The following is a 25,817-nucleotide window of genomic DNA, read 5'->3' on the forward strand; positions in this document are numbered from 1 at the left end:
ACATCGATCGGCATTGCTGAGGGTCGGAGCTCTCTTTGCTCCAATCGGCATATTGAGATAGAGATCACGTTGTGCAGATGGTCTCCATGGTGACCCTGAGCCAAAAGATGGCCGCGATGTCAATTGGGTATGGTGGCCTGTAAGTTCCTGCTTAGAGTAGGAGCTGACACGCCTCCTCCTACTTGTTTGTGATACACTGATCTAATTCCCTGCAATGCAAAAGCGTATACCATGATTAAGGCTCTCCTCTGAAAAACTTTGGTTTATATTGCCATATATCTCCATCCTTTTGTAATGTCTAGTTACCCATGTTTTTATACTTGGACTATTAAAAGTTAACTTTCAACTTATTTATGTTTTCTATGCTGGAGATTTCTTGCTTCCATTTAGTCTATATAAAGGTCCCACTAGTTAACCCCTTCAGTGAACACCGTGAAAAAGCACCGAGAACGATGCTTTTATATCATATTGCCAACAAAAAGTGGAATAAAACATCTAATATAAATTAAAACTGGTATAGCTGAAAACCTCATGCTGTCCTGCGATAAACAAGCTGCCATACATCTCCATCAGCGGAGATAAAATATCTATAGCTCTCGGAACATGGTGGTGCAAACATTTATTTTTAAAAAAAAAAAAATTGTATAAAAGTGGCAAAACATTATAACACAAATATGGTGTTACTGTAATCGCATCGACATGATGAATAAAATCGTCTGATCGCTTGTACCACACGAGAGTGTCAAAAATAAGTAAAACCATTTCTTGACCTGCTGTTGATTTGATCATTTTGCCTTTCAAAGATCACAGTAAGGCTTGGCTCACATTTTTAAGAATGATTAATGGATTTCACCTTGAGATGAACACTCTGTATTTGCCATCATGAAGTCGTCTTCTCTTTATGGTAGACATCGATACTAAAACATACTTCTAAGGGTACCGTTACACAAAACGATTTACCAACGATCACGACCAGCGATACGACCTGGCCGTGATCGTTGGTGAGTCGTTGTGTGGTCGCTGGAGAGCTGTCACACAGACAGCTCTCCAGCGACCAACGATGCCGAAGTCCCCGGGTAACCAGGGTAAACATCGGGTTACTAAGCGCAGGGCCACGCTTAGTAACCCGATGTTTTCCCTGGTTACCAGCATAAACGTAAAATAAAAAAAACATACTCACATTCCGGTGCCTGCGTCCGCTTCCCTGCACTCCTCCTGCATCCTGTGTAAGCGCCGGCCAAAGCAGAGCGGTGACGTCACCGCTGTGCTCTGCTTTCACTTTACGGCCGGCGCTCACAGTCAGTGCAGGGAAGCAGACGGCCAGGGACCTGACAGACACCGGAATGTTAGTATGTACTGTTTGTTTGTTTTTTACATTTACGATGGTAACCAGGGTAAACATCGGGTTACTAAGCGCGGCCCTGCGCTTAGTAACCCGATGTTTACCCTGGTTACAAGCGAACGCATCGCTGCATCGGTGTCACACACACCGATGCAGCGATGACAGCGGGAGATCCAGCGACGAAATAAAGTTTCAAATGATCTGCTACGACGTACGATTCTCAGCGGGGTCCCTGATCGCCGCTGCGTGTCAGACACAGCGATATCGTATGGATATCGCTGGAACGTCACAGATCGTGCCGTCGTAGCGATCAAAGTGCCAATGTGAGACGGTACCCTTAGAGAATGTTCTTCACTTGGTTGAACTTTCTAAATATGTTTTGGTTTTTTTTACCGTGGATAGGATTTTGCAATCCTCAACCACTGTTATCTTTCGTGGCCATGCAGTCCCTTTTGAGTTCCCAAGCTGATCAGTGCTCTCTTTTGCAGTGTATACCAAACTGTTGATTTGGACACTCCTAACCTTTCTATTGTCCCTCTGATGGATTTTTTTTCCAGCATAACGATGATCTCTTTCATTGAGAGCGCTTTTGACCGCATGTTGTGGGTTCACAGCAACAGCTTTTAAATGTAAATGCCACACCTGGAATCGGCCCCACACTTCTTCTCTGCTTAATTGTTAATGGATTAATGATAGAATAGCCTATTAAGCCCATTAAAGAGTTTCTGAGAATTGAATTACTTTTGGTCCTTTTTTAAACGAGTCAGCTACATATTAAAAAACTATCATTTCTAACCCCTTTCTCCAATTAAAATTGTGAATACCCTCAAGTTCAGTCTGCACTTTAAGCACATAATGATTACATAGCTATCTTCAACATGTTTTGGTAAACAGCTAAAATGTCAAAACTTGTCACTGTCCAAATTATTTCTGGACCTAACTGTATATGTATGTAATACCATGCCTCAAAAACGTGTATCTATTCAAATCCTACACTTGCCTTCATTTTGCAAATGGGACCTATGAATAAATTTACATATGTGACGGGAAAAGTTAGACTTATTGCAATTCCACACTAAGCCCATGCCCACAACATGGTAGCTATAAAAAATAGCTGAATTGCTACTAATATACAGGCTGTTTCATACAGAGCATTGGCTAGAATGTGTACTATATATTGTTGTTGTTTTCACATTGTCTAATAATTTTTTTCATTTATTATTTTGCTAATTTAGAATCTGTGGACCAGGAGAAGCATGAGTCTTTTGAAGTTGACAATGATGCAGCTATTTTTTGTTCAGGTATGTAGATTATGATTCCATGTTTCTAAACCTCTTCACGACGGCCCGCTCAACAGCGAATGTCCACAATATATTATAGCTGAAACCCTGCAGAAACATCCATTATCGATGCTAGCACCGATAGTGTATGTTAACCCCTTCGTGACATGCGCCGTACTAGTACGGCGCTGCCGGCACTGCATTAGTGCCAGCCGCAGTACTAGTACGGCGCATCGATCACCGCGGTCTCGCGCTGAGCGCGGCGGTGATCGGGTGCGGGTGTCAGCTGTATATGACAGCTGACACCCCGCAGCAATGCCCACGATCGGCGCTGTCGCCGATCGCGGGCATTTAACCCCTCTGATGCCGCTGTCAATAGTGACAGCGGCATAGAGGGGGATCGCGCAGGGACGGGGGCTCCCTGCGCTCTCCCACCGGAGCAGCGCGATGAGATCGCGCTACTCCGGTGACCTGGAAGGAGTCCCCGGATCCAAGATGGCCGCGGGACTCCTTCCGGGTCATAAGATGACCCTGCTTGCCGGCGTCTGCTGAGAATCCTCATAGCAGGCGCCGGCAAGCCTCTGTTACGTGCCTGTCACATCGGTGATCAGACCGAGTGCTATGCACACGGTCTGATCACCGATCTGTGATGTCCCCTCCTGGGACAAAGTAAAAAAGTAAAAAAAAAATTTTTCCAAATGTGTAAAAAAAAAAAAAAAAAAAATTCCTAAATAAAGAAAAAAAAAATAAATATATTCCCATAAATACATTTCTTTATCTAAATAAAAAAAACCCACACAATAAAAGTACACATATTTAGTATCGCCGCGTCCGTAACAACCCCACCTATAAAACTATATCACTAGTTAACCCCTTCAGTGAACACCGTAAAAAAAAAAAAAAAAAAAACGAGGCAAAAAACAACGCTTTATTCTCATACCGCCAAACAAAAAGTGGAATAACACGCGATCAAAAAGACGGATATAAATAACCATGGTACCGCTGAAAACGTCATCTTGTCCCGCAAAAAAAAAGCCGCCATACAGCATCATCAGCAGAAAAATAAAAAAGTTATAGCTCTCAGAATAAAGCGATGCAAAAACAATTATTTTTTATATAAAATAGTTTTTATTGTGTAAAAGCGCCAAAACATAAAAAAATTATATAAATGAGTTATCGCTGTAATTGTACTGACCCGAAGAATAAAACTGCTTTATCCTTTTTACCAAACGCGGAACGGTATAAACGCACCCCCTAAAAGAATTTCAGGAATTGCTGGTTTTTGTTCATTCCGCCTCCCAAAAATCGGAATAAAAAGCGATCAAAAAATGTCATGTACCCGAAAATGGTACCAGCAAAAACGTCAACTCGTCCCGCAAAAAACAAGATCTCACATGACTCTGTGGACCAAAATATGGAAAAATTATAGCTCTCAAAATGTGGTGATGCAAAAACTATTGTTTGCAATAAAAAGCGTCTTTTAGTGTGTGACGGCTGCCAACCATAAAAATCCGCCCAAAAAACGCTATATAAGTAAATCAAATCCCCCTTCATCACCCCCTTAGTTAGGAAAAATAATAAAATTTTAAAAAATATATTTATTTCCATTTTCCCGTTAGGCTACTTTCACACTAGCGTCGGTACGGGGCCGTCGCGCTGCGTCGGCCCGACATACCGACGCATACTGTGCAAGCGCCGCACAACGGGGGCAGCGGATGCTGTTTTTCCACGCATCCGCTGCCCCATTGTGAGGTGCGGGGAGGTGGGGGCGGAGTTCCAGCCGCGCATGCGCGGTCGGAAATGGTGGACCGTCGGCACAAAAAAAGTTACATGTAACGTTTGTTGCTGCCGGCTGTCCGCCACAACACGACGCAACCGTCGCACGACGCTTGCGACGTGTGTCAATACGTCGCTAATGTTAGTCTATGGGGAAAAAACGCATCCTGCAGATGACTTTGCAGGATGCGTTTTTTTCGCCAAAACGACGCATTGCGACGTATGCAAAAAAACGCTAGTGTGAAAGTAGCGCTAGGGTTAGGACTAGGGTTAGGGTTGGGGTTAGGGTGTCAGTTAGAATTGGGGAGTTTTCACTGTTTAGGCACATCAGGGGCTCTCCAAACGCGACATGGCGTCCGATCTCAACGCGTTTGTTTGCGTTAAAAACGCATGCGTTTTTATAGAAAAAAAACACAACACACTGAAAAGTCACCCACCACCATCAAGGTGATAAAGGGATCCAAACCCTAACCCTAACCCTACCCCTAAACTCATCCCTAACCGTTTAATGAACATTTTCTGACAGTCATAGTGCCACGTATTTCAGTGCCACGTATTTCAGTGCCACGTATTTCAGTGCCACGTATTTCAGTGCCACGTATTTCAGTGCCACGATATTTCAGTGCCACGATATTTCAGTGCCACGATATTTCAGTGCCACGTATTTAAGTGCCACGGTATTTCAGTGAAATACGTGGCACTGAAATATCGTGGCATTTACGTGAAATACGTGGCACTTAAATACGTGGCACTTAAATACGTGGCACTTAAATACGTGGCACTTAAATACGTGGCACTTAAATACGTGGCACTTAAATACGTGGCACTTAAATACGTGGCACTTAAATACGTGGCACTTAAATACGTGGCACTTAAATATGTGGCACTTAAATATCGTGGCATGTACATGAAATACGTGGCACTTATATACGTGGCACTTATATACGTGGCACTTATATACGTGGCCACTGAAATATCGTGGCACTTATATACGTATATACGTATATAAACGTATTTCAGTGCCACGTATTTCAGTGCCACGTATTTCAGGTTAGGGGTAGGGGTAGGGTTAGGGGTAGGGTTAGGGTTTTTTGGTTTTTTCTTGTTTTCTTGTGTTTTTCTATAAAAACGCATGCGTCTAAAAAAACGCATGCGTTTTACCGCGATTACATGCGTTTTTTCACACATGCGTTTTTAAAAAAAACTCAAGTGTGAAACCAGCCTTATCCTTGGGAAAATAAAAACATGGGGGCTAAAATATAATTTTCGTGGAAAAAAATATATTTTTTATTTTCGCGGCTCTGCGTTATAAACTGTAGTGAAGCACTTGGGGGTTCAAAGTTCTCACAACACATCTAGATAAGTTCCGTGGGGGGTCTAGTTTCCAATATGGGGTCACTTGTGGGGGGTTTCTACTGTTTAGGTACATCAGGGGCTCTGCAAATGCAACATGACACCTGCAGACCAATCCATCTAAGACTGCATTTCAAACGGCGCTCCTTCCCTTCCGAGCTCTGCCGTGCGCCCAAACAGTGGTTTATCCCCATATATGAAGTATCAGCGTACTCAGGACAAATTGGACAACAACTTTTGTTGTCCAATTTCTCCTGTTACCCTTGGGAAAATAAAAATGTGGGGGCTAAAATATAATTTTCGTGGAAAAAAAAAAAAAATTATTTTCATGGCTCTGCGTGATAAACTGTAGTGAAACACTTGTTGGTTCAAAGTTCTCACAACACATCTAGATAAGTTCCGTGGGGGGTCTAGTTTCCAATATGGGGTCACTTGTGGGGGGTTTCTACTGTTTATGTACATCAGGGGCTCTGCAAATGCAACATGACACCTGCAGACCAATCCATCTAAGTCTGCATTTCAAACGGCGCTCCTTCCCTTCCGAGCTCTGCCATGCGCCCAAACAGTGGTTCCCCCCCATATATGGGGTATCAGCGTACTCAGGACAAATTGCACAACAACTTTTGTTGTCCAATTTCTCCTGTTACCCTTGGGAAAATAAAAATGTGGGGGCTAAAATATAATTTTTGTGGAAAAAAAAATATTTTTTATTTTCACGGCTCTGCGTGTTAAACTGTAGTGAAACACTTGTTGGTTCAAAGTTCTCACAACACATCTAGATAAGTTCCGTGGGGGGTCTAGTTTCCAATATGGGGTCACTTGTGGGGGGTTTCTACTGTTTATGTACATCAGGGGCTCTGCAAATGCAACATGACACCTGCAGACCAATCCATCTAAGTCTGCATTTCAAACGGCGCTCCTTCCCTTCCGAGCTCTGCCGTGCGCCCAAACAGTGGTTCCCCCCAATGTATGGGGTATCAGCGTACTCAGGACAAATTGGACAATAACTTTTGTGGTCCAATTTATCCTGCTACCCTTGGGAAAATAAAAAATTTGGGGCAAAAATATCATTTTTTGTGAAAATTAATATTAATTTTTTTTTACGGCTCTACATTATAAACTTCTGTGAAGCACTTGGAGGTTCAAAGTGCTCACCACACATCTAGATTAGTTCCTTAGAGGGTCTACTTTCCAAAATGGTGTCACTTCTGGGGGTTTCCACTGTTTAGGCACGTCAGGGGCTCTCCAAACACGACATGGGTTCCGATCTCAATTCCAGCCAATTTTGCATTGAAAAGTCAAATGGCGCTCCTTCCCTTCCGAGCTCTGCCATGCGCCCAAACAGTGGTTTATCCCCATATATGAAGTATCAGCGTACTCAGGACAAATTGCACAACAACTTTTGGGGTCCAATTTATCCTGCTACCCTTGGGAAAATAAAAAATTTGGGGCAAAAAGATCATTTTTTGTGAAAATTAATATTAATTTTTTTTACGGCTCCACATTATAAACTTCTGTGAAGCACTTGGAGGTTCAAAGTGCTCACCACACATCTAGATTAGTTCCTTAGAGGGTCTACTTTCCAAAATGGTGTCACTTGTGGGGGTTTCCACTGTTTAGGCACGTCAGGGGCTCTCCAAACACGACATGGGTTCCGATCTCAATTCCAGCCAATTTTGCATTGAAAAGTCAAATGGCGCTCCTTCCCTTCCGAGCTCTGCCATGTGCCCAATCAATGGTTTACCCCAACATGTGGGGTATCGGCGTACTCAGGACAAATTGTACAACAACTTTTTTGGTCCAATTTCTCCTGTTACCCTTGGTAAAATAAAACAAATTGGATCTGAAGTAAAAATTTTGTGAAAAAAAATTTAAATGTTCAATTTTTTTTAAACATTCCAAAAATTCCTGTGAAGCACCTGAAGGGTTAATAAACTTTTTGAATGTGGTTTAGAGTACCTTGAGGGGTGCAGTTTTTAGAATGGTGTCACTTTTGGACATTTTCTGTCATATAGACCCCTCAAAGTCACTTCAAGTGTGAGGTGGTCCGTAAAAAAAATGGTTTTGCAAATTTTGTTGCAAAAATGAGAAATCGCTGGTCAACTTTTAACCCTTATAACTCCCTAACAAAAAAAAATTATGTTTCCAAAATTGTGCTGATGTAAAGCAGACATGTGGGAAATGTTGTTTATTAACTATATTATGTGATATAACTCTCTAATTTAAGGGCATAAAAACGAAAAATTTGAAAATTGCTAAATTTTCATAATTTTCGACAAATTTCTGTTTTTTTCACAAATAAATGCAAGTCATATCGAAGAAGTTTTACCACTATCATAAAGTACAATATGTCACGAGAAAACAGTCTCAGAATCACCAGGATCCGTTGAAGCGTTTCAGAGTTATGACCTCATAAAGTGACAGTGGTCAGAATTGTAAAAATTGGCCGTGTCACTTAGGTGAAAACAGGCTTTGGGGTGAAGGGGTTAAACCCCTCTGATGCCGCTGTCATCGGCATAGCTGAGGGTCGAGGCTCTCTCTGCTCTGATCGGCACAATGAGATAGAGATCACGCTGTGCAGATGGTCTCCATGGTGACCCTGGGCCAAAAGATTGTGCACGGTCAATTGGGTATGGTGGCCTGTAAGTTCCTGCTTAGAGTAGATACGCCTCCTCCTCCCTGTGTGTGATACACTGAACTAATTCCCTACAATGCAAAAGCGTATACCATGACTATGACTAAGGCTCTCCGCTGAAACGCGTCAGTTTATACTGCTATATATCTCCATCCATTTGTGATGACCAATTACACATGTTTCATGCTATTGAAAGTTAACTTTCAACTTATCTACGTTTTCTGCGCTGGAGATTTCATTCTTCCATTTAGTCTATAAAAATGCTCCACTAGTTAACCCCTTCATTGAACACAGTAAAAATGTGCCAACAGCGATGCTTTTACATCATACTGCCAGCAAAAAGTGGAATAAAATGTCTAATGTATATTAAAACTAGTATAGCTGAAAACTTCACCCTGTCCTGCGATAAAGAAGCTGCCATACATCTCCATCAGCTTAGATAAAAAAAAATCTATAGCTCTCGGAATATGGTGGTGCAAAACGCTTTTGTTTTTCAAATATTTTGTTTTTGTATAAAAGTGGCAAAACATTAAAACACAAATGTGGCACTGTAATCGCATTCATATGAAAATTAAAGTTGTCTAATTGCTTATACCACACGAGAAACCATGTCAAAAATAACTAAAACCATTTCTTGACCTGTTGTTGATTTGATCTTTCTGCCTCCCAAAGATAACAGTAAGGGTATGTTCACACGTTCCTGATTTCCATCCTTTTTTTTTCAGGACCGCAGGTCTTTGCAGAAAACGCAGGTGCGGTTTTGGTGCGTTTTTGGTGCGTTTTTTGATGCGGTTTTTAGTGCGTTTTTTGATGCAGTTTTGTCTGCAGATTGTCTGTGTTTGACACAAATAAAGCTTACTGCAGTTGGGGGGGGGGAAAAAAAAAAAAATGATGTCATTTCCTTGTCCAACCCTTTTCTTCTTCCATCCTCCATTTTGGAACTTACACATCAAAATGAGTGGACGTGCTGAGCGTAGGCCAGATGACAGCCCGCGGATCCAGCTCCGCACACCGGATTGCGATCCTTGGTTTGATGCTTCTAATTCTGAATCAACATGCACGTCAGGTAAGCAGATGTCTGTTTGTTTTATATATTGGGTTATGGGTACATGTCCACGTTCTGGAAACACTGTATGTTTGGCGCTGCGTGTGGCCGCAGCGCCAAACATGCAGCGTCCACATGTAACAGCAGAGTGTAGGTGATTTCATGAAAACACGTGTCCACTGTGTGTCATCCGTCAGCCCTGCGACTCCGGACATGCTGCGTGTCATTTATGATCACAGCATGTCCGTGTTCCTTGTTGAGAAGCTGCGTCTCCGCAATGAATAAAACAGGGCCCTATGCGTGGGGTGCGATGATGCCGGATTTGTACAATGAACACATCTGGCATCATTGCGTCCCAGAAGGGGGTGGGCCTTCCTGAATGTGGACACGTACCCTTACATAATCCACATGGTTTTCCAGGCATGTTTGATATATTTTTCTAATTGTTGTGTTTACAAAATATTTTTTTATTTTAGAGGCTGCGGCGGCAGAGAAGACGTGCGCAGAAACGAATGTGGGTGCACCCGCTTGTAGCAGACCGAACTGAGAAGGGGCACTTTTATGTGCTGTACAATGATTTGAGGAGGTAAGTAGAAATATATTGAATGACTAATTTACATTTCTCTATCGCCTCTCATTGGGGGACACAGGAACCATGGGTGTATGCTGCTGCCACTAGGAGGCTGACACTATGCAAATAAAAAAGATAGCTCCTCCTCTGCAGTGTACACCCCACCGACAGGAAGTAGGATATTCAGTTTAGCTTAGTGTCAGTAGGAGGTGGACACGGGTCTTTCATTAGACCCTTATCTACCTCAATGTGCGTCGTTTTCTTTCAGATTTTCCGGAGGGATACAGGGTGAACAGTCACACCTGTACTCCCACAATACGGACTATGAGTACGGCGTGTACTGCCACCCCGTATCCTCATAGATTCCACAGCAGGACCAAGATCCTAGCACACAAGCGTGCTCAGAAGTCCGGTCCTGGCTCCGTCCCCCACCCACTCGCCCACCAGAGCCTGTCGGTTGGAGGAGACGAGGACGTCCATCACAGCTCTCTGGACGTCTCATGCCTTCCTTGGATTAAGGTTAGTAACGGACGACGTGGGATGTGTGAGGTGAGTATTTCCCCACCCATCCCAGAGTAGGCAGGATTCACCTTGGGCAGTCGTCACTGTTACTAGGCAGCAGGGATCTTAGCTGCAGGCAGCATTTGCTCACTGCAGCTGCTGTGACAGACCCCCTCATCCGCGCGGCGGCCTTTGCAGGCGGCTGCGCCCGTTCTGCTCCCCGCCGGCATCTTCCGAAGCGGCAGCCTTTGCAGGCAGACGCGTCTTCTCCTACCTGGCTGCGGACGCTCTGCCTTATGCCTCGGCGCGGTTACCTTTACAGGCAGCCGCGCTGTTCCCTTTATTTCCGGCGGCCGCACTGTCCTCTTTTTATTGGCGCGGCATCCCTACGGCAGCCGCGTCGCTTTTTCCCCCGGCGGCCGCCAGACTCTAATTTAGCCCCCGGCTTCTACTCGGGCCTAGTCTTCCGGGGCCGACTCCGCCCACTTCCTCTTCTGTCGGGCGGGCTTTTCTCCCGCCCGACTGTCATAGCCGCCTACCGGCGCCATCTTGGTGCTCCCCTATAGGCGGCTTAGTCTGTACCCATTCCTGTACAGAGCAGCTAGCTCCGCCCACTTCTCCCAGCCGCCCCATTCGGCCTGGGATCGCCGCTATTTTACTGGGGAGCGTTCTCTTCCGGACCTGGTGGCTATTATTCCCCAGCGCCTGGGTCCCCTGCATCCTCCTTAGGTCGCCGTCTCCCTGCTGGTGCCCTGGACCTGTGCCATGATCTGGCCGCAGCTACAGCCGGGAGCAGTCTATAGGACCCTACTATTGCGGTGAGTAGCTCTGCCATGCAGTCCATTACTCCCCTCTCCTGTTTCCCCTAATCTTTGGTCATCATTTAGTGGGTCTGCTCCCAGGACTAATCCTAAAAGGAGAGCGTTCCTGTTCTCCTGCTTCCGCTGGTCAGCTGCAGCAACTCCACTGTCCGTCCAGGAGTCCCTACCCCGGCGAGACTGAGACACCAGGATGTCACGACCCTGGGGTCCGGGCTTGACCGCAGTTGCCAGTGGGTCACAGGATTCTCCGTCTGGCCTTTTCAACTCGGGCCACAAGAGATCCAGACAGGAGCGAAATTCTAGGTTCCTTTTCTCGGAGGGATACAGGGTGAATATTCACACCTGTAATCCCACATTATGGACTATGAGTACGGCATGTACTGCCACCCCGTATCCTCATAGATCCGACAGCAGGACCATGATCCTAGCACACAAGCGTGTTTAGAAGTTCGGTCCCAGTTCCGTCCCTCACCCACTCGCCCAACAGAGCCTGTCGGTTGGAGGAGACGAGGACGTCCACCATCAGCTCCATGGATGTCTGACACCTTCCTTTCCGCTCCTTCTCGCCCTCTGGTCTGGAACGGTGAGATCCCTCTTCCTGATGTTCCTCTCTCTCTCTCTCTCAAGTGAGAGAGACGGGCGTCCTCGGTCATGTTTGTAGAGGAAGTTTCAGACTTGGTTTCAAGGTCTTTGCCCCACACACTGAATTTGTGGTGGTGCTTGTCAGGGGAAAGGCGAACCATACCAGATGCTTCAGACAGGGAAGCATCTCGGTATCCTATATTTCTTCTCCCCTGAGCTCATCGCTAACTGACGGCAGAATGCGGCCAATGGTGGACTTGTCAGTTCCCAGACTGTCTACCAACTTGGCCCCTCCACTTCCCTCATGGATTCCAAGGATACAATTATAGAATCGCTGGATAAATCAGCCTTGGAAATGGCTGCTTCTATGATGGATAGATGGATTATACAGCCTTGTAAGAGCACCCCGGCTGGAGCTCCTCCGGGGGAGCTAGCTGACCTGACAGACCAGATTTCCTGTGCAGGAAAATTTTTGGTATCTGCCCCCCTAGATGTGTGGCTTGTGCAGCTCACGCGTCCAGCAATATGGTGGACACGGCAGGCGGACTTGTTTTCAAGAAATCTCTTACCAGCCTCCCCTTCCAGGGGGCCCGTCTCTTTGGCTAATGCTGGAACACATTATTAAGGACGCCACGGGAGGCACGAGCTCCCTTTGTCCTTTCGCTGTTTCCTCTAGCTAACACAGACCGCGATCTCGTCTGGCTAGACAAAAGGCTTCCTTTAAGCCTACTCCTTCCCGGCGTCCCCGCAACTCCCATGGTTGGTCCACCAGGCCTAGATCTGGCAGATCTTCCTCGGCAGAACTCGGGCTAAGGGCCCAGCGTTCCTTTCAGTTTGGGCGGGCGTCTCCTGTTTTGTTCAGGAATGTTTGGCTGGCCTCGGTGGAGGACGCTTGGATCAGGGAGGTGGTATCCTCTGGATACAAGGTAGGGTCCGCTTCGAGGCCCGGAATCGCTTCTTCAAATCCTCCTCTGATCCCAGGTTTCTTTGCGTCCATTACCTTCCTTCTTTGTTCGGAGGTTAGCGTTTCCATCCCACAGCAGGAACGCTTCACAGGTTTCTATTCAAACCTGCTTGTAGTGCCAAAGAAGAGCGGCGCAGTTCGACCCATCCTGGCTCTGAAGTTAGTGAACAGAAGGTTCCGCCTGCGGCATTTCAGGATGGAGTTCCTCTGTAAGGTTCTGGCTCCCATGGATCCACAGGAATTCCTGTGCTCCATGGATATCCAAGATGCCATGCTCCATGCCCTGATTTTCCCAGCAAGCGGGCAATTCTCCTGAGTTATCCTTCGTTTCGCGATGCAGAAGGGTCATTTCCAGCTTGTCGCCCTGCCGCTCGGTCTTGCGACCGCTCCCTGTGTCTTCATAAAGATCATGGCCACATTTATGGCCATTTTGAGGATCAGGGGCCTAGTGCTCATTCCATACCTTGAAGTCAGGAGAAGCGGGCAATTCTCCTCATCATGCCTGCCTCTCTCTCAGGCCCAGGAGAGTCTGACCATTGTCCGACTCCCTGTCCTGTTTCTGGTGGCTGGCCAACAGAACAAGGTCTTGTCTTGTTCCGAGTCAGCGTCTCGTATTTTAGGCACGTTGTCAGTCGGGGGTTTTTGTTCTTGAGGAGAAGCGGGCAATTCTACATACGCCCTCTGCAAGGCCTTCGGCTGCCTTCCCTCTGTTCAGCAAAGATGGTACTGTGACGCATGGTGACAGCATCAGGAGCACTCTTTTTTGCGCTGTTCCACTTGAGACCACTTCAGCAGACCTTCCTTCCTCAGTGGGACACGTCTGTGCTGTCTCTGGATCCTCTGATCCGGGTTTCCATTCGACTCTAATAGCCCTCAACTAGTGGCTGTCATTCCCTCTCTTTCCCCAGGTCCGGTCCTCCCAAGGCAGGTGGTGACGGCAGTCACCAGCCTTCCCGGCTGGGGCGCGGTTCTCGCTATCCGTCAGTGATGGGGGCATTGATCGGAGCAAGAGTTCTCTCTGCCGATCGACACCCTTGAGATAGGGGCCATTCCTCTATCCCTGAGTCACTGTGAAAGGCTTCTCAGAGGTCTGCCAGTCAGAATCCAGACGTCCAATGCCTCGGCTGTGGCATATGTCTATTACCAGGAAGGGAATCAGTCTCTGGGCAATGGCAGAGCTTTCCAAGATCCTCCTCTGGGTAGAGGCGACCTTTTCGGCACTATCAGCAGTGCATATCCCCGGCGTGGCCAACTAGGTGTTTTCTCTGCCACGAGGGCCTTACGGCAGGAGAATGGTCCCTTCTTCAGGGGGTCTTCCTTTAAATTTGCCTTGATGGGGAACTCCGGACACGGATCACCTGGCGTCCCGACTGCTCATTAAGGTTCCACTGTTTGTTCCCAGGTCCGCGATCCTCTTCTTGCGGATACCGATACTTTGACCATTCCTGGGTTGCATTTTGTACTTCCCTATTTGTTCCTCCCTTCCCTTCCTTCCCAGGCTGTTGAAGCTCAATGCGGAGGGGGTTCCGATCATTCTGACCTCACCAGATTGGCCCAGAATTTTCTGGTCCGCTGAGATCGTCCATTTCCTCGCGGACTCCCACTGGAGGCCCCCAGACAGGCCAGATCTTCTGTACCAAGGACGGATCTGCCACAGAGTTCTTGGTGGCTCAATTTAACAGCTTTGCCGTTGAAACCTTCCATTCTGGCCGTTTTCTCTAGGTAGGACTTGATGCTGGCCTTGCTCTTAGTTCACTAAAGGGTCAGATAGCATCCCTTTCCATTCCTTTTCTGAAGTCCCTTTCAGTAGTCCTTAGCTACTGGCTACCATGGTACAAAGATTTATATCAGTCCTGTTCTCAGATCAGAACTTTTCTTCAAGAAGTGGCACATGCGGCTCTCCCGTACCAGACTCTCGTGGTTCCCTGGGACCTCAATCTTGTTCTGGAGGCTCAGTGGGGTTCCCCCCTTGAACCTCCCCATGAGGCCTCACTGTCTGTTCTGTCCTGAAAGGTGGCGTTTCTGGTGGTTTTTTTCCTCCATTATGGGCGCCTCGGAGTTGGTGGCTCTCTCCTGTCGCCCCATTTCTTGGATTCTTCACCAGGATAGGGTAGTTTTACGGCCTTCTTCGCCTTTTCTTTCCAGGGTGGTGTCCTCCTTCTACTTTAGTAAGATCGTCCTTCCCACCTTTGTCCTGCTCCGGCCGATTCTCTGGAGCGTTTGCTGAGCAGGCTATGCCTGGTCAGGGCGGTGAGGATCTATTTTTCTAGGACCGCCTTCTTTAGGAAGACAGACCGTCTTTTTGTCATTCCAGACGGCACGCCAAGAGGCCTGTCGGCCTCCAAGGTCACGATTGTTCTCTGGATCAGACCTGCCATTCTGGAGGTTTACCGGGTCAAGAACAGAGTGACTCCTCCTGGTATTAGGACTCACTCTGCCCCGGGCAGTGGGCGCCTCCTGGGCGGTACACCATGGGGCATCCGCCCTACAACTTTGCTAGGTGGCAACCTGGTGTTCCGTTCACTCATTTGCCAAATGTTATAAGTTCCATACCTACGCTTCGGCAGTTGCCAGCCTAGGCGGAAGGATCTTGCAGGCGGCAGTGATGAGTACTCTGTCCTGAATGGAGTTTTTCTGCTGTTCCCACCCCAGGGACTGCTTTGGGACGTCCCATGGTTCCTGTGTCCCCCAATGAGAGGCGATAGAGAAAACAGGATTTTTGGTTGCTTACCGTAAAATCTGTTTCTCGGAGCCTTCATTGGGGGACACAGCACCCTCCCAAGTTGAACAGCTCCGTTTATTGTGTTAAACTGTTAAACTGTGGTGCGCTGCGGAGTTTGCCGGCGCTATATAAATGAAGATTTTTATTATATCATTATTCTTTCTTCTTTACACGTTGCTTCTCCTACTGCTTTCTCACTAACTGAATATCCTACTTCCTGTCGGTGGGGTGTACACTGCAGAGGAGGAGCTATCTTTTTTATTTGCATAGTGTCAGCCTCCTAGTGGCAGCAGCATACACCCATGGTTCCTGTGTCCCCCAATGAAGGCTCCGAGAAACAGATTTTACGGTAAGCAACCAAAAATCCTGTTTTTTTTGCTAGCAATACTTGTGAAGTAACCCTTTTTTGTGTTTCTTTTTAACCCTTTTTTGTGTTTCTTTTTAATTTTTCAGATATCCTGAAAAATTTATATCGTTTTGTCGGTTACCAATTATGGCATTTGACAGACTGCTTACCATTCTGGCACCCCATTTAACACGGCAAGACACGGTGATGAGGAAGTCCATCTCTGCTGAGGAAAGGCTGCTCATCACCTTGCGGTAAGTAACAATTTTTTTGGGGGGAATGTCGTTAGGTCTCTATTTTACACGTCTCTGTGTCCAGTATGTGTGATTAAACCCACCCAGTCCTCCTGTTGGACAGGGGGCACACATACACACACACACGTGAGATACGGCCGAGTGTTGCATGGTAATCCCCGGCCCTGCCGCCTGCACTCTGGAGCGGAGTGTGCACCCACATACCAATACATGGAGCCGCACGCTCCACAACGGAGTGCATGCAGCAGGTCCGGGGATTACCATGCAACACTCGGTCATATCTCGCATGCGTGTGTGCACAAGTCCCATCAGGCTTTTTATTTAATTTTTTTACAATCTTTGTGTTGCACTGGGTGTTAATGCCATCATTATTGAATGGTGCTGGACGCATATTATAGCGGCTTTACTTGTGACATGTTGTAATTACCTTTTTGTGTGACATTTCTAATTTTCTTTTTTGTTTCTTTGCAGATTTTTGGCCACAGGAGAGAGCTATACATCACTGCACCTGCAATTTAGAGTTGGTAAATCTACCATCTCTAACATTGTGAGGTGTACATGTACCGTCATCTGGCAGAAGTTGCAGCCTATAGTGATGCCTTCCCCAACCGAGGAGACTTGGCTGCAGGTTGCAGCAGGCTTTCAGTCTGTGGCCAATTTCCCAAACTGCATAGGTGCAGTCGATGGTAAACATGTTAGGGTCCAGCAGCCCCCACGATCAGGATCACGCTTCTTTAATTATAAGAAGTATTTTTCAGTGGTCCTGATGGCGGTGGCTGATGCCCATTACAAATTTGTTGCCATTGATGTTGGTGCCTATGGTAGTACTGGGGATTCTCGGGTGTTGCGAACGTCACAGATTGGGATGCAAATTCTTCGAGATGGCGGCACGCTCCCAGCCCCAAGACCTTTGCCGGGTTCCACACATCCAGTGCCCTTTGTGATGGTATCGGATGAGGCGTTTCCCTTAACGACAACCCTGCTGCGCCCATACCCACGAAGGGGACTGGATGCCCGACGGAGGATTTTTAATTATCGGCTGAGTCGTGCACGCAGATATGTGGAATGCACCTTTGGGATCATGACTAGTCAGTGGAGGATCTTTCACACTGCCATTCAGTTGGACACAGACACCGTTGATGCTGTGATAAAGGCTTGCTGTGTACTCCACAACTATGCTCGTGAGTACAACACTGACGTAGATGTGGAGTACCAGCAGGCAGTATTTAATCCAGTGGTCAACGGGGGTCTGGGCAGGCCGTCCAACTCTGGTGTGCGTGTGAGAGAATCCTTCACTGACTACTTCATGAGTCCAGAAGGTGCCGTGCACTGGCAATACTCCTGTGCTGGTGTTGAGCAGCCTGACCAGCAGAGAAGGATGCATCTACACTGACCCTCCCCAAAAAAGTTGCCGACATTGCTGCTAACAGTTTTGAAAACATCCCGAAAAATGATAAACGACATCAATCAACACAAAATTTATTAAAAAAAATTATTTTTTTCATGTTACCCAAAAAAGTTAAAAAAAATTGGTTGTAATATAAATAAAAAATCTATTTTGGTTTAATTTGGTTTGTTTTTTTTTATGTCAAAAATATGGTTGGTGTTTTCAGAAATTAACAGCAGAATGAGGTATACAATTGTTAACACATCAACCCATAAACCACTAATCGATAGCCCATAAACACAGGACAGTGGCCTTGTTCCCATTGTCTAAAAAGAAGAGAAATTTTTGTGTGAAATAAAATTTATTTTAAAAAACACAAATTATTGTTAATTTTTACAAAACATTTTTCAATTTGAAAAAAATATAATTTAACAGCCCCTTTCAAATACAACAGGCAATTGGAGCTACAAACAAAAGCACAACTTTGTGCAACTGAAAACTTTTGCCCACGTTCAATTAAGAAATGTATATTCTTGAGAATAGAGGTAATTTGTTCCCTCATTTTGATTCGGTGCTCCCCCCAGATACTGCGAACTGCCTCTATCTCCTTGGCTGTGGGCCAAATACTGGGGTCTTGTAGCTGTTTCAGGTGTTCGGTGTCGGGGCCTGAAAAGTCCCAACACCCCCATCAGCACCTCATTGTAGGGACAAATCGGAGCAGGGTCCTCCAGAGCAGTGAGGGACATCTGCACCATAGACATGAAAAGAGATTGTCTATCCGGTGGCAGGGAGCGTGTTTTTCTGGCTACTGTTTGGGCAAAGGAGTCACAATGGTCATCGGTACTTGTTTTTTTTTAATAAATCTAATGTGTCAGACGCAATTTGGACCGTTTGGTCATCTTGGTTCTTCTTGGATTTTTTTTTTTTCTTCTCTGCTGCCACCGGATAGACAGCTCTCTTCTCCACTCTCACAGCTTCTGCGGAATCAGATGCTTCAGCAGCTGCTGAAGTAGATGTTGACGCAGCAGCTGCTGAAGTGGATGCTGATTCAGCAGAAGCTGTGGGAGTGGAGGGAGAGATGGTCCCTCCCACTCCAGAGGAACTGCCTGCTCCATCTGTGTCGCTGTCCTCCAAATCAGCTACCGACATGTTTCCTTCCGTCCTGTTGGTTAAAAAAAAAAAAAAATAATTTTTCGCACAACATATTATATATAAATAATCTCGGGATTGGATTTTAACTTACTTTCTCAATGTCCTGCTGGTCACAAGAAAATGCAGCTCTTCACTAAAGGGGAATTTATTTTTTCTTGGCGAAGAGCCACTCTTTGAGCAATCATTCAGGAATGTATTAAAACGGTCTCTGATGGAGCGCCAACGTTGCCTCACATCTTTATCTACCAAAAAAAGGTGCCAAAATACAACAACAATTTGTTAGAGATCTTAAAACATTATATTTTTAATATACTCAAGGTGTACTAAATAAATGTAATTGAAATTACCGATTTTCTGCTGTGTAGTCCCAGGATATTTGTCTAAATCCGGGATCATGTTGCGCACTATTTTTTTCCATGCTAGCTCCCTGAAGTACTTATCCTTGTAGGAATCATCGGATGGGTCCCACAAGGCCGGATAATCATGAACCTACAATAAATACAATAGTGTCATCTCATAATCTATAGCACGACCAAGTAATGTTACACAAATGCTTGTAATATGTCAAAGTAACCACTAATAAATGAACACAAGCATAAACTTAGTGGTGCGTGCGCCAATCAGCAACATTAAGTAAAAAAGCCACTATAAACTTAAATAGTTATGGTAGGGTTAGGGCTCATAACCCTAAGCACCCTACCCCTAAAGGGATCCTAACCCTACCCCTACCCCTAAAGGGATCCTAACCCTACCCCTAAAGGGATCCTAGGGTTAATGATAGTGTTGCTATTGTAAGGTGGCATTAAGCACGGTTAATAATGGAGAGGCGTCAATAAGACGCCTATCCATTATTAATCCTATTAAGGGTTACTATAATATATGTGAACACCCTAAAAAAAATACATAGGGTCCCCCTATATTTTTAGGCCAGAAAGGCTAGGCAGACAGCCGTGGGCCAATATTTGAGGCCCGGGAAGGGGCTAAAATACCCATGGCTGTTCCCAGGCTGTGAATATGCCACGTATTTCAGTGCCACGCATTTCAGTGCCACGTATCACGTATTTCAGTGCCACGTATTTCAGTGCCACGTATCACGTATTTCAGTGCCACGTATTTCAGTGCCACGTATTTCAGTGCCACGTATTTCAGTGCCACGAATCACGTATTTCAGTGCCACGTATTTCAGTGCCACGTATCACGTATTTCAGTGCCACGTATTTCAGTGCCACGTATCACGTATTTCAGTGCCACGTATCACGTATTTCAGTGCCACGTATTTCAGTGCCACGTATCACGTATTTCAGTGCCACGTATCACGTATTTCAGTGCCACGTATTTCAGTGCCACGTATCACGTATTTCAGTGCCACGTATTTCAGTGCCACGTATCACGTATTTCAGTGCCACGTGCCACGTATTTCAGTGCCACGTATCACGTATTTCAGTGCCACGTATTTCAGTGCCACGTATTTCAGTGCCACGTATTTCAGTGCCACGTGCCACGTATTTCAGTGCCACGTATTTCAGTGCCACGTATCACGTATTTCAGTGCCACATATCACGTATTTCAGTGCCACATATTTCAGTGCCACGTGCCACGTATTTCAGTGCCACGTATTTCAGGGACACGTATCACGTATTTCAGTGCCACGTATTTCAGGGACACGTATCACGTATTTAAGTGACACGTATCACGTATAAGTGCCACGTGTCACGTATTTAATTGCCACGTACTTAAGTGCCACGTATCCCACGAATATTTTCCATGGAGAACAGACACATCCAGAGATATGTCTGCTCTCCACGGCTGAAGCAACACACTGACAGGAGCCATAGTTCCTGTTGGTGTGTCACTGCGCATGCGCAAGCGAGTTTGCCGGCGGTCATTGACCCCGGCACTCTCGCTTAACGGCAGTGCTGCGTGGGAAAGTTCAACGCAGCTGTACTGCTGTTAACCGAGACGCCGGAGCCATTGAACTCCGGAACAGTACGCGATACACTGCTAGGAGCTTCGCTCCTGGCAGTGTATCGTCGGAGAGCAGCCGATCGGCGTGGGACACTCGTTTTATGGATTCTGCGGACAGGGAGTATGGATTTGGTTTATTATTTTTGGATTTTTTCATGGAGGATCGAGGGCTTCGCCTACAAGTGTGCTGTTGGTGAGTATATACTCTGTGTTATATGTTGTATGTACTGTGTGTCATGTATGTGTATTGTGTGTAGGTGTTTGGTGTAAACTTTACTATTGTGCTAAGTCGCCGGACACAGGGACAACTCTCCCATCCTAATACCGGATGGGAGTAGTAGTCCCATACGGCGACTTAGCACAATGGAGGCACTAGCGTCGCATGGGGACGGACACACAGACATACCAGATCAATCAGACGCCCGACATCGATCCCCATGCGACGGTATGCCTCCATGATGACAGTCTCTTCAGGAACGACACTCCGCCCACGCACTTCCGCCGACGCACTTCCGCCCGCTTCCTGGCACTTCCTGCAGCTGCGGTTCTGCACATCAAACCGCAGTAAAACCCGCAGATATATTTTTGATCTGCGGGTTTTACTGCGGTTTTGACCTCACAATGGAGGTCTATGGGTGCAGAACCGCTGCGGTTTAGGAAAAAGAAAGTGACATGCTCCTTCTTTTTTCCCGCACCGATTTAGCGCGGCTTTTTAAGGGAAATTCAGGACCGTGTGCACAGTGGTTCCTGTTTTCCATAGGGGTACATTGTAATGTACCCTGCATGGAAAACAGCTCCGGAACCGCAGCGGCAAAACCGCTGCGGTTCCGCGGTAAAAAACGCACTGTGTGAACATGGCCTAAGGCTTGGCTCACACTTATCCTGTTCTGAGTGCTTACACCAGCCTTTCCTTCCTAATCTCTGAATTAGATGATTCAGACAGAACCCCTAGCGGAAGATTCCCTATAATGAGGTAGATGGGAACACAGTGGATGCTGTCTGGCCTATTATCTAGCTATATGTCAGTTTATTGATCCGTGCATGAAAGCGTGGTCAGCCACAGTTTTGTTCACTTCTGAAAAGGAGATTGCAGAACAGAGGCCAGACGGTGTCCAGAGTAACTCATAGTGAATAGATCCCTTGGGATTTCATCTGAATTGCGTCATTTGGAGATTTTGGCCCACAAAAAAAGCATGTACTCTCTGAGGTCCGTCATCTGTTAATGGAAATATAGGGGGCTTCCACGTTACTGGTAGCTCAAAGATTCTGGAAAAACACTACGGCTCCTTGTACCCCCAAAAAAAATTCAGTGAATTCTGCGCTCCCAAATCCAGATGTCTTCCCCCACTTCTGGGCCTTTACCGTCCATATGTTTGTCAGCATTGTAGTGATGAGCGCCTGCATATTTTACGGGATATATCTCTAGAAGCACAAGCTGTTTGGGCACTACAATATACGGGCAGTACAGTGGCAGATTTTAAATTTTCACTCGGCAACATCTATTTCTGGAATATAGCCATGGAGTCAAAATCGGCACTACACCTCTTGATGAATTCTCAGAGGGGTGGAAATTCCAAAATGAGGTCACTTGATGTGTGATTTTGCTGTTTTGTATATGGAGTCCACAAACTATCCTAGGAAAATCTGCGCTCCATGAGGCAAATGGCCCTCCGTCCCTTCAGAGTCTCACCGCATAGCTAAGCAGTGCTGTACAGCCACATATGGACTATTTCTACGTTCAGCAGATATTGTCTGACAAATTTTGGAGCCAGTTTTACAGATTTCCCCGTGTGAAAATGTGAAATCTTGGTCTGAAATAATTTTTTTGTGGTAATATACCATATTTTGCGGATTATAAGATGCACTGGACCATAAGATGTATCCCAAATTTTGGGGTGCAAAATAGGGAAGCATTTTTTTTAAATTAAAATGGTGGTGGATCTTATATTCGCTTTTAACAGTAGCTTACCTGGGGGGGTTACTGCTGTGGAGCAGGGTCACATGAGGCAGAGTCGCTGCTTCAGGAGGCTGTATAGGGGGAGGCACTTTTATCATCCATAAAATACCTCACAAGAGAATCACCAGCTATGGCCCATACCGTAACCCCAAAACTCTTGCTTCCCCCTATACATGATACCAGTAACTATGGTCCTGGACTCACCTGATGAACAAAGAAACATGAGGTGATAATCGTTCCTTTACTACAGTTTGGACGAATTTTTACATATGAGCTATATATAATTATTTGTATTGATTTTTGCTCTATGTACCCAATATTACTGACTTATGATTTTCCAAATGTGGGTCCTCATATTGGAGCATCTTTCAGGCAATAACGTGGTATTTTGCTCCTTGGATCTTTGGAGGGATATATATGTGGTAATTTGCCCCTTGGATCTTTTGAGTGACATCAGACTGTGAGTCAGTTGATGAAAGTTTATGTCAGCATATAGCCGAGTGTGATTTTTGTGAGTCTATTTGTTATTTTGTGTTTATTTAGCACGATTTTATACACTATATTGATTAAAAGATATATTTTAACTTATCGGTCTCACCCTTCTTTCATACTATCTGTTGGAATGGTGGTCACAGCTTTTTTTTTTTTTTATTATTGTGAATGGAGGTACATAAGAGATATGTTTGTTATAGTTTTGGGGCACATACAACTTTCAGAACACTTACTAATAATTGTTTTGTATGATGGGAGTGGAGAAGACTGAGAACTTTTTTGTGCGCTTTGTTTTTTTTTCTTTTTTTACAGCTTTTATGGTATGTGTTAATTGTATATTTTCAAAGACTGGACAAAACACAAATTAAATGATTGAAATTTTCTTTTAGATTCGAAAGGGAGGTGTAATGCAAGCTTTTTAAATTTGTTTTTTTTCTTTGTACATTGTCTCTTCAGTGAGCCGCTATTAATAGGTCTATGTGAGAAGATGACTGCATGAGACCACTGAGGTCCTGTAATTAGCTGTAGTTGTCATGTGCTTTAATAATAAAAATCTTCGTTTACATTTCCTCCTTTTCACGTTGATGTCATGTTGGAAGACAGAGGATCATGGGTTGTAGCTAGCTGTAGCCAAGAGGCAGACATGAAATGTTTGCACCTCCCAGTGGCTGTACTTTAATTTTATTCATTTTAGGTTGGCATACAAGGTTGACTAATCACCCTATTAGCCCATATGAGGAGAGTAAAACAGTGAGGTCCTAACCACACTTACTAGCTCTACCTTTTTTTATTTTATTTTTTGTGTTCACTAAAGGGTTATAGGTCAGGTCATTGCGGACGTGGCAATACTAAATATGTGTACTTTTATTGTTTAAAGATTCTTTTCATTCAAAATGTTTGTTTATAGATACTGTATCTTTTGATTTTTTTTTTTTAATATTTGTACAATTATGTAACCCCTTAACCCCTTCCCAGCCTGTGACGCCATGTAGGCGTCATGAAAGTCGGTGCCAATCCGACCTGTGACGCCTATGTGGCGTCATGGAGGGATCGCGTCCCTGCAGATCGGGTGAAAGGGTTAACTCCAATTTCACCCGATCTGCAGGGACACGGGGAGTGGTACTTCAGCCCAGGGGGGGTGGCTTCACCCCCTCGTGCCTACGATCGCTCTGATTGGCTGTTGAAAGTGAAACAGCCAATCAGAGCGGTTTGTAATATTTCACTTATGAAAACTGGTGAAATATTACAATCCAGCCATGGCCGATGCTGCAATATCATCGGCCATGGCTGGAAACCCTGATCTGCCCCCGCCACCGATCGCCTCCCCAGTCCTCCTGTCCGCTCCCCTCCGTCCGCCTGTCTGCTCTCCCGTCTTCCTGTCCGCTCCCCTCTGCTCCGATCCCACCCCCCCGTGCTCCGATCCCCCCCCCTCATACTTACCGTCCGTCTGCTCCATGGGCGCCGCCATCTTCCAAAATGGCGGGCGCATGCCGAATCTGCCGGCCGGCAGATTCGTTCCAGGTACGTTTTGACCACTGTGATAAAACACACACACACACACTCACATCACAGTGATTAAAATAAAAAAATAGTAAATGAACCCCCCCTTTATCACCCCCATAGGTAGGGACAAAAATAAAATAAAGAAAATATATTTACTTTTATTTTTCCACTAGGGTTAGGTTTAGAACTAGGGTTAGAGCTAGGGTTAGAATTAGGCTATGTGCACACGGTGCGGATTTGGCTGCGGATCCGCGGCGGATTGGCCGCTGTGGATTCGTAGCAGTTTTCCATTAGGTTTACAGTACCATGTAAACCTAGGAAAACCAAATCCGCTGTGCCCATGGTGCGGAAAATACCACGCGGAAATGCTGCATTGTATTTTCCTCAGCATGTCAATTCTTTGTGCGGATTCCGCAGCGTTTTACACCTGTTCCTCAATAGGAATCCGCAGGTGAAATCCGAACAAAAAACACTGGAAATCCGCAGGTAAAACGCAGTGCATTTTACCTGCGGATTTTTCAAAAATGGTGTGGAAAAATCTCGCACGAATCCGCAACGTGGGCACATAGACTTGGGTTTAGGGTTGGAATTAGAGTTAGGGTTGCAATTAGGACTAGGGTTGGAAATAGGGTTAAGATTAGACTTGTGGTTAGGGTTATGGTTAGGGTTAAGGGTATGTTGGTGTTAGGGTTGTGGTTAGGGTTGGGATTAGGGTTAGGGGTGTGTCGGGGTTAGGGGTGTGTTGGGGTTAGGGTTGGGATTAGGGTTATGGCTAGAGTTGGGATTAGGGTTAGGGGTGTGTTGAGGTTAGTGTTGGAGTTAGAATTGAGGGGTTTCCACTGTTTAGGCACATCAGGGGTCTCCAAACGCAACATGGCGCCACCGTTGATTCCAGCCAATCTTGCGTTCAAAAAGTCAAATGGTGCTCCCTCCTTCCGAGCCCTGACGTGCGCCCAAACAGTGGTTTACCCCCACATATGGGGTATCGGCATACTCAGGACAAACTGGGCAACAACTATTGGGGTCCAATTTCTACTGTTACCTTTGCAAAAATAAAAAATTGCTTGCTAAAACGTAATTTTTGAGGAAAGAAAAGTTATTTTTTATTTTCACGGCTCTGCGTTATAAACTTCCGTGAAGCACTTAGAGGTTCAAAGTGCTCACCATAC

General features: G+C 45.7%; 1 protein-coding gene across 4 annotated transcripts in view; it reads left to right on the top strand.

Moving 5' to 3' along the window:
• Positions 1 to 25,817, top strand: part of CENPC (centromere protein C) — a 316,155-nt gene that overhangs the window by 249,258 nt on the left and 41,080 nt on the right. For 3 of the 4 annotated variants that reach the window (XM_077275003.1, XM_077275016.1, XM_077275023.1), the window contains 2 exons: positions 2,578 to 2,643; positions 9,112 to 9,138. In XM_077275003.1, the coding sequence (XP_077131118.1) occupies positions 2,578 to 2,643; positions 9,112 to 9,138 (93 nt within the window). The remainder of the gene's footprint in view (positions 1 to 2,577; positions 2,644 to 9,111; positions 9,139 to 25,817) is intronic. The other variant, XM_077275008.1, reaches the window with a different exon arrangement.

The sequence above is a fragment of the Ranitomeya variabilis genome, chromosome 1 (assembly GCF_051348905.1).
Source record: "Ranitomeya variabilis isolate aRanVar5 chromosome 1, aRanVar5.hap1, whole genome shotgun sequence".
Lineage (NCBI taxonomy): Eukaryota > Metazoa > Chordata > Amphibia > Anura > Dendrobatidae > Ranitomeya > Ranitomeya variabilis.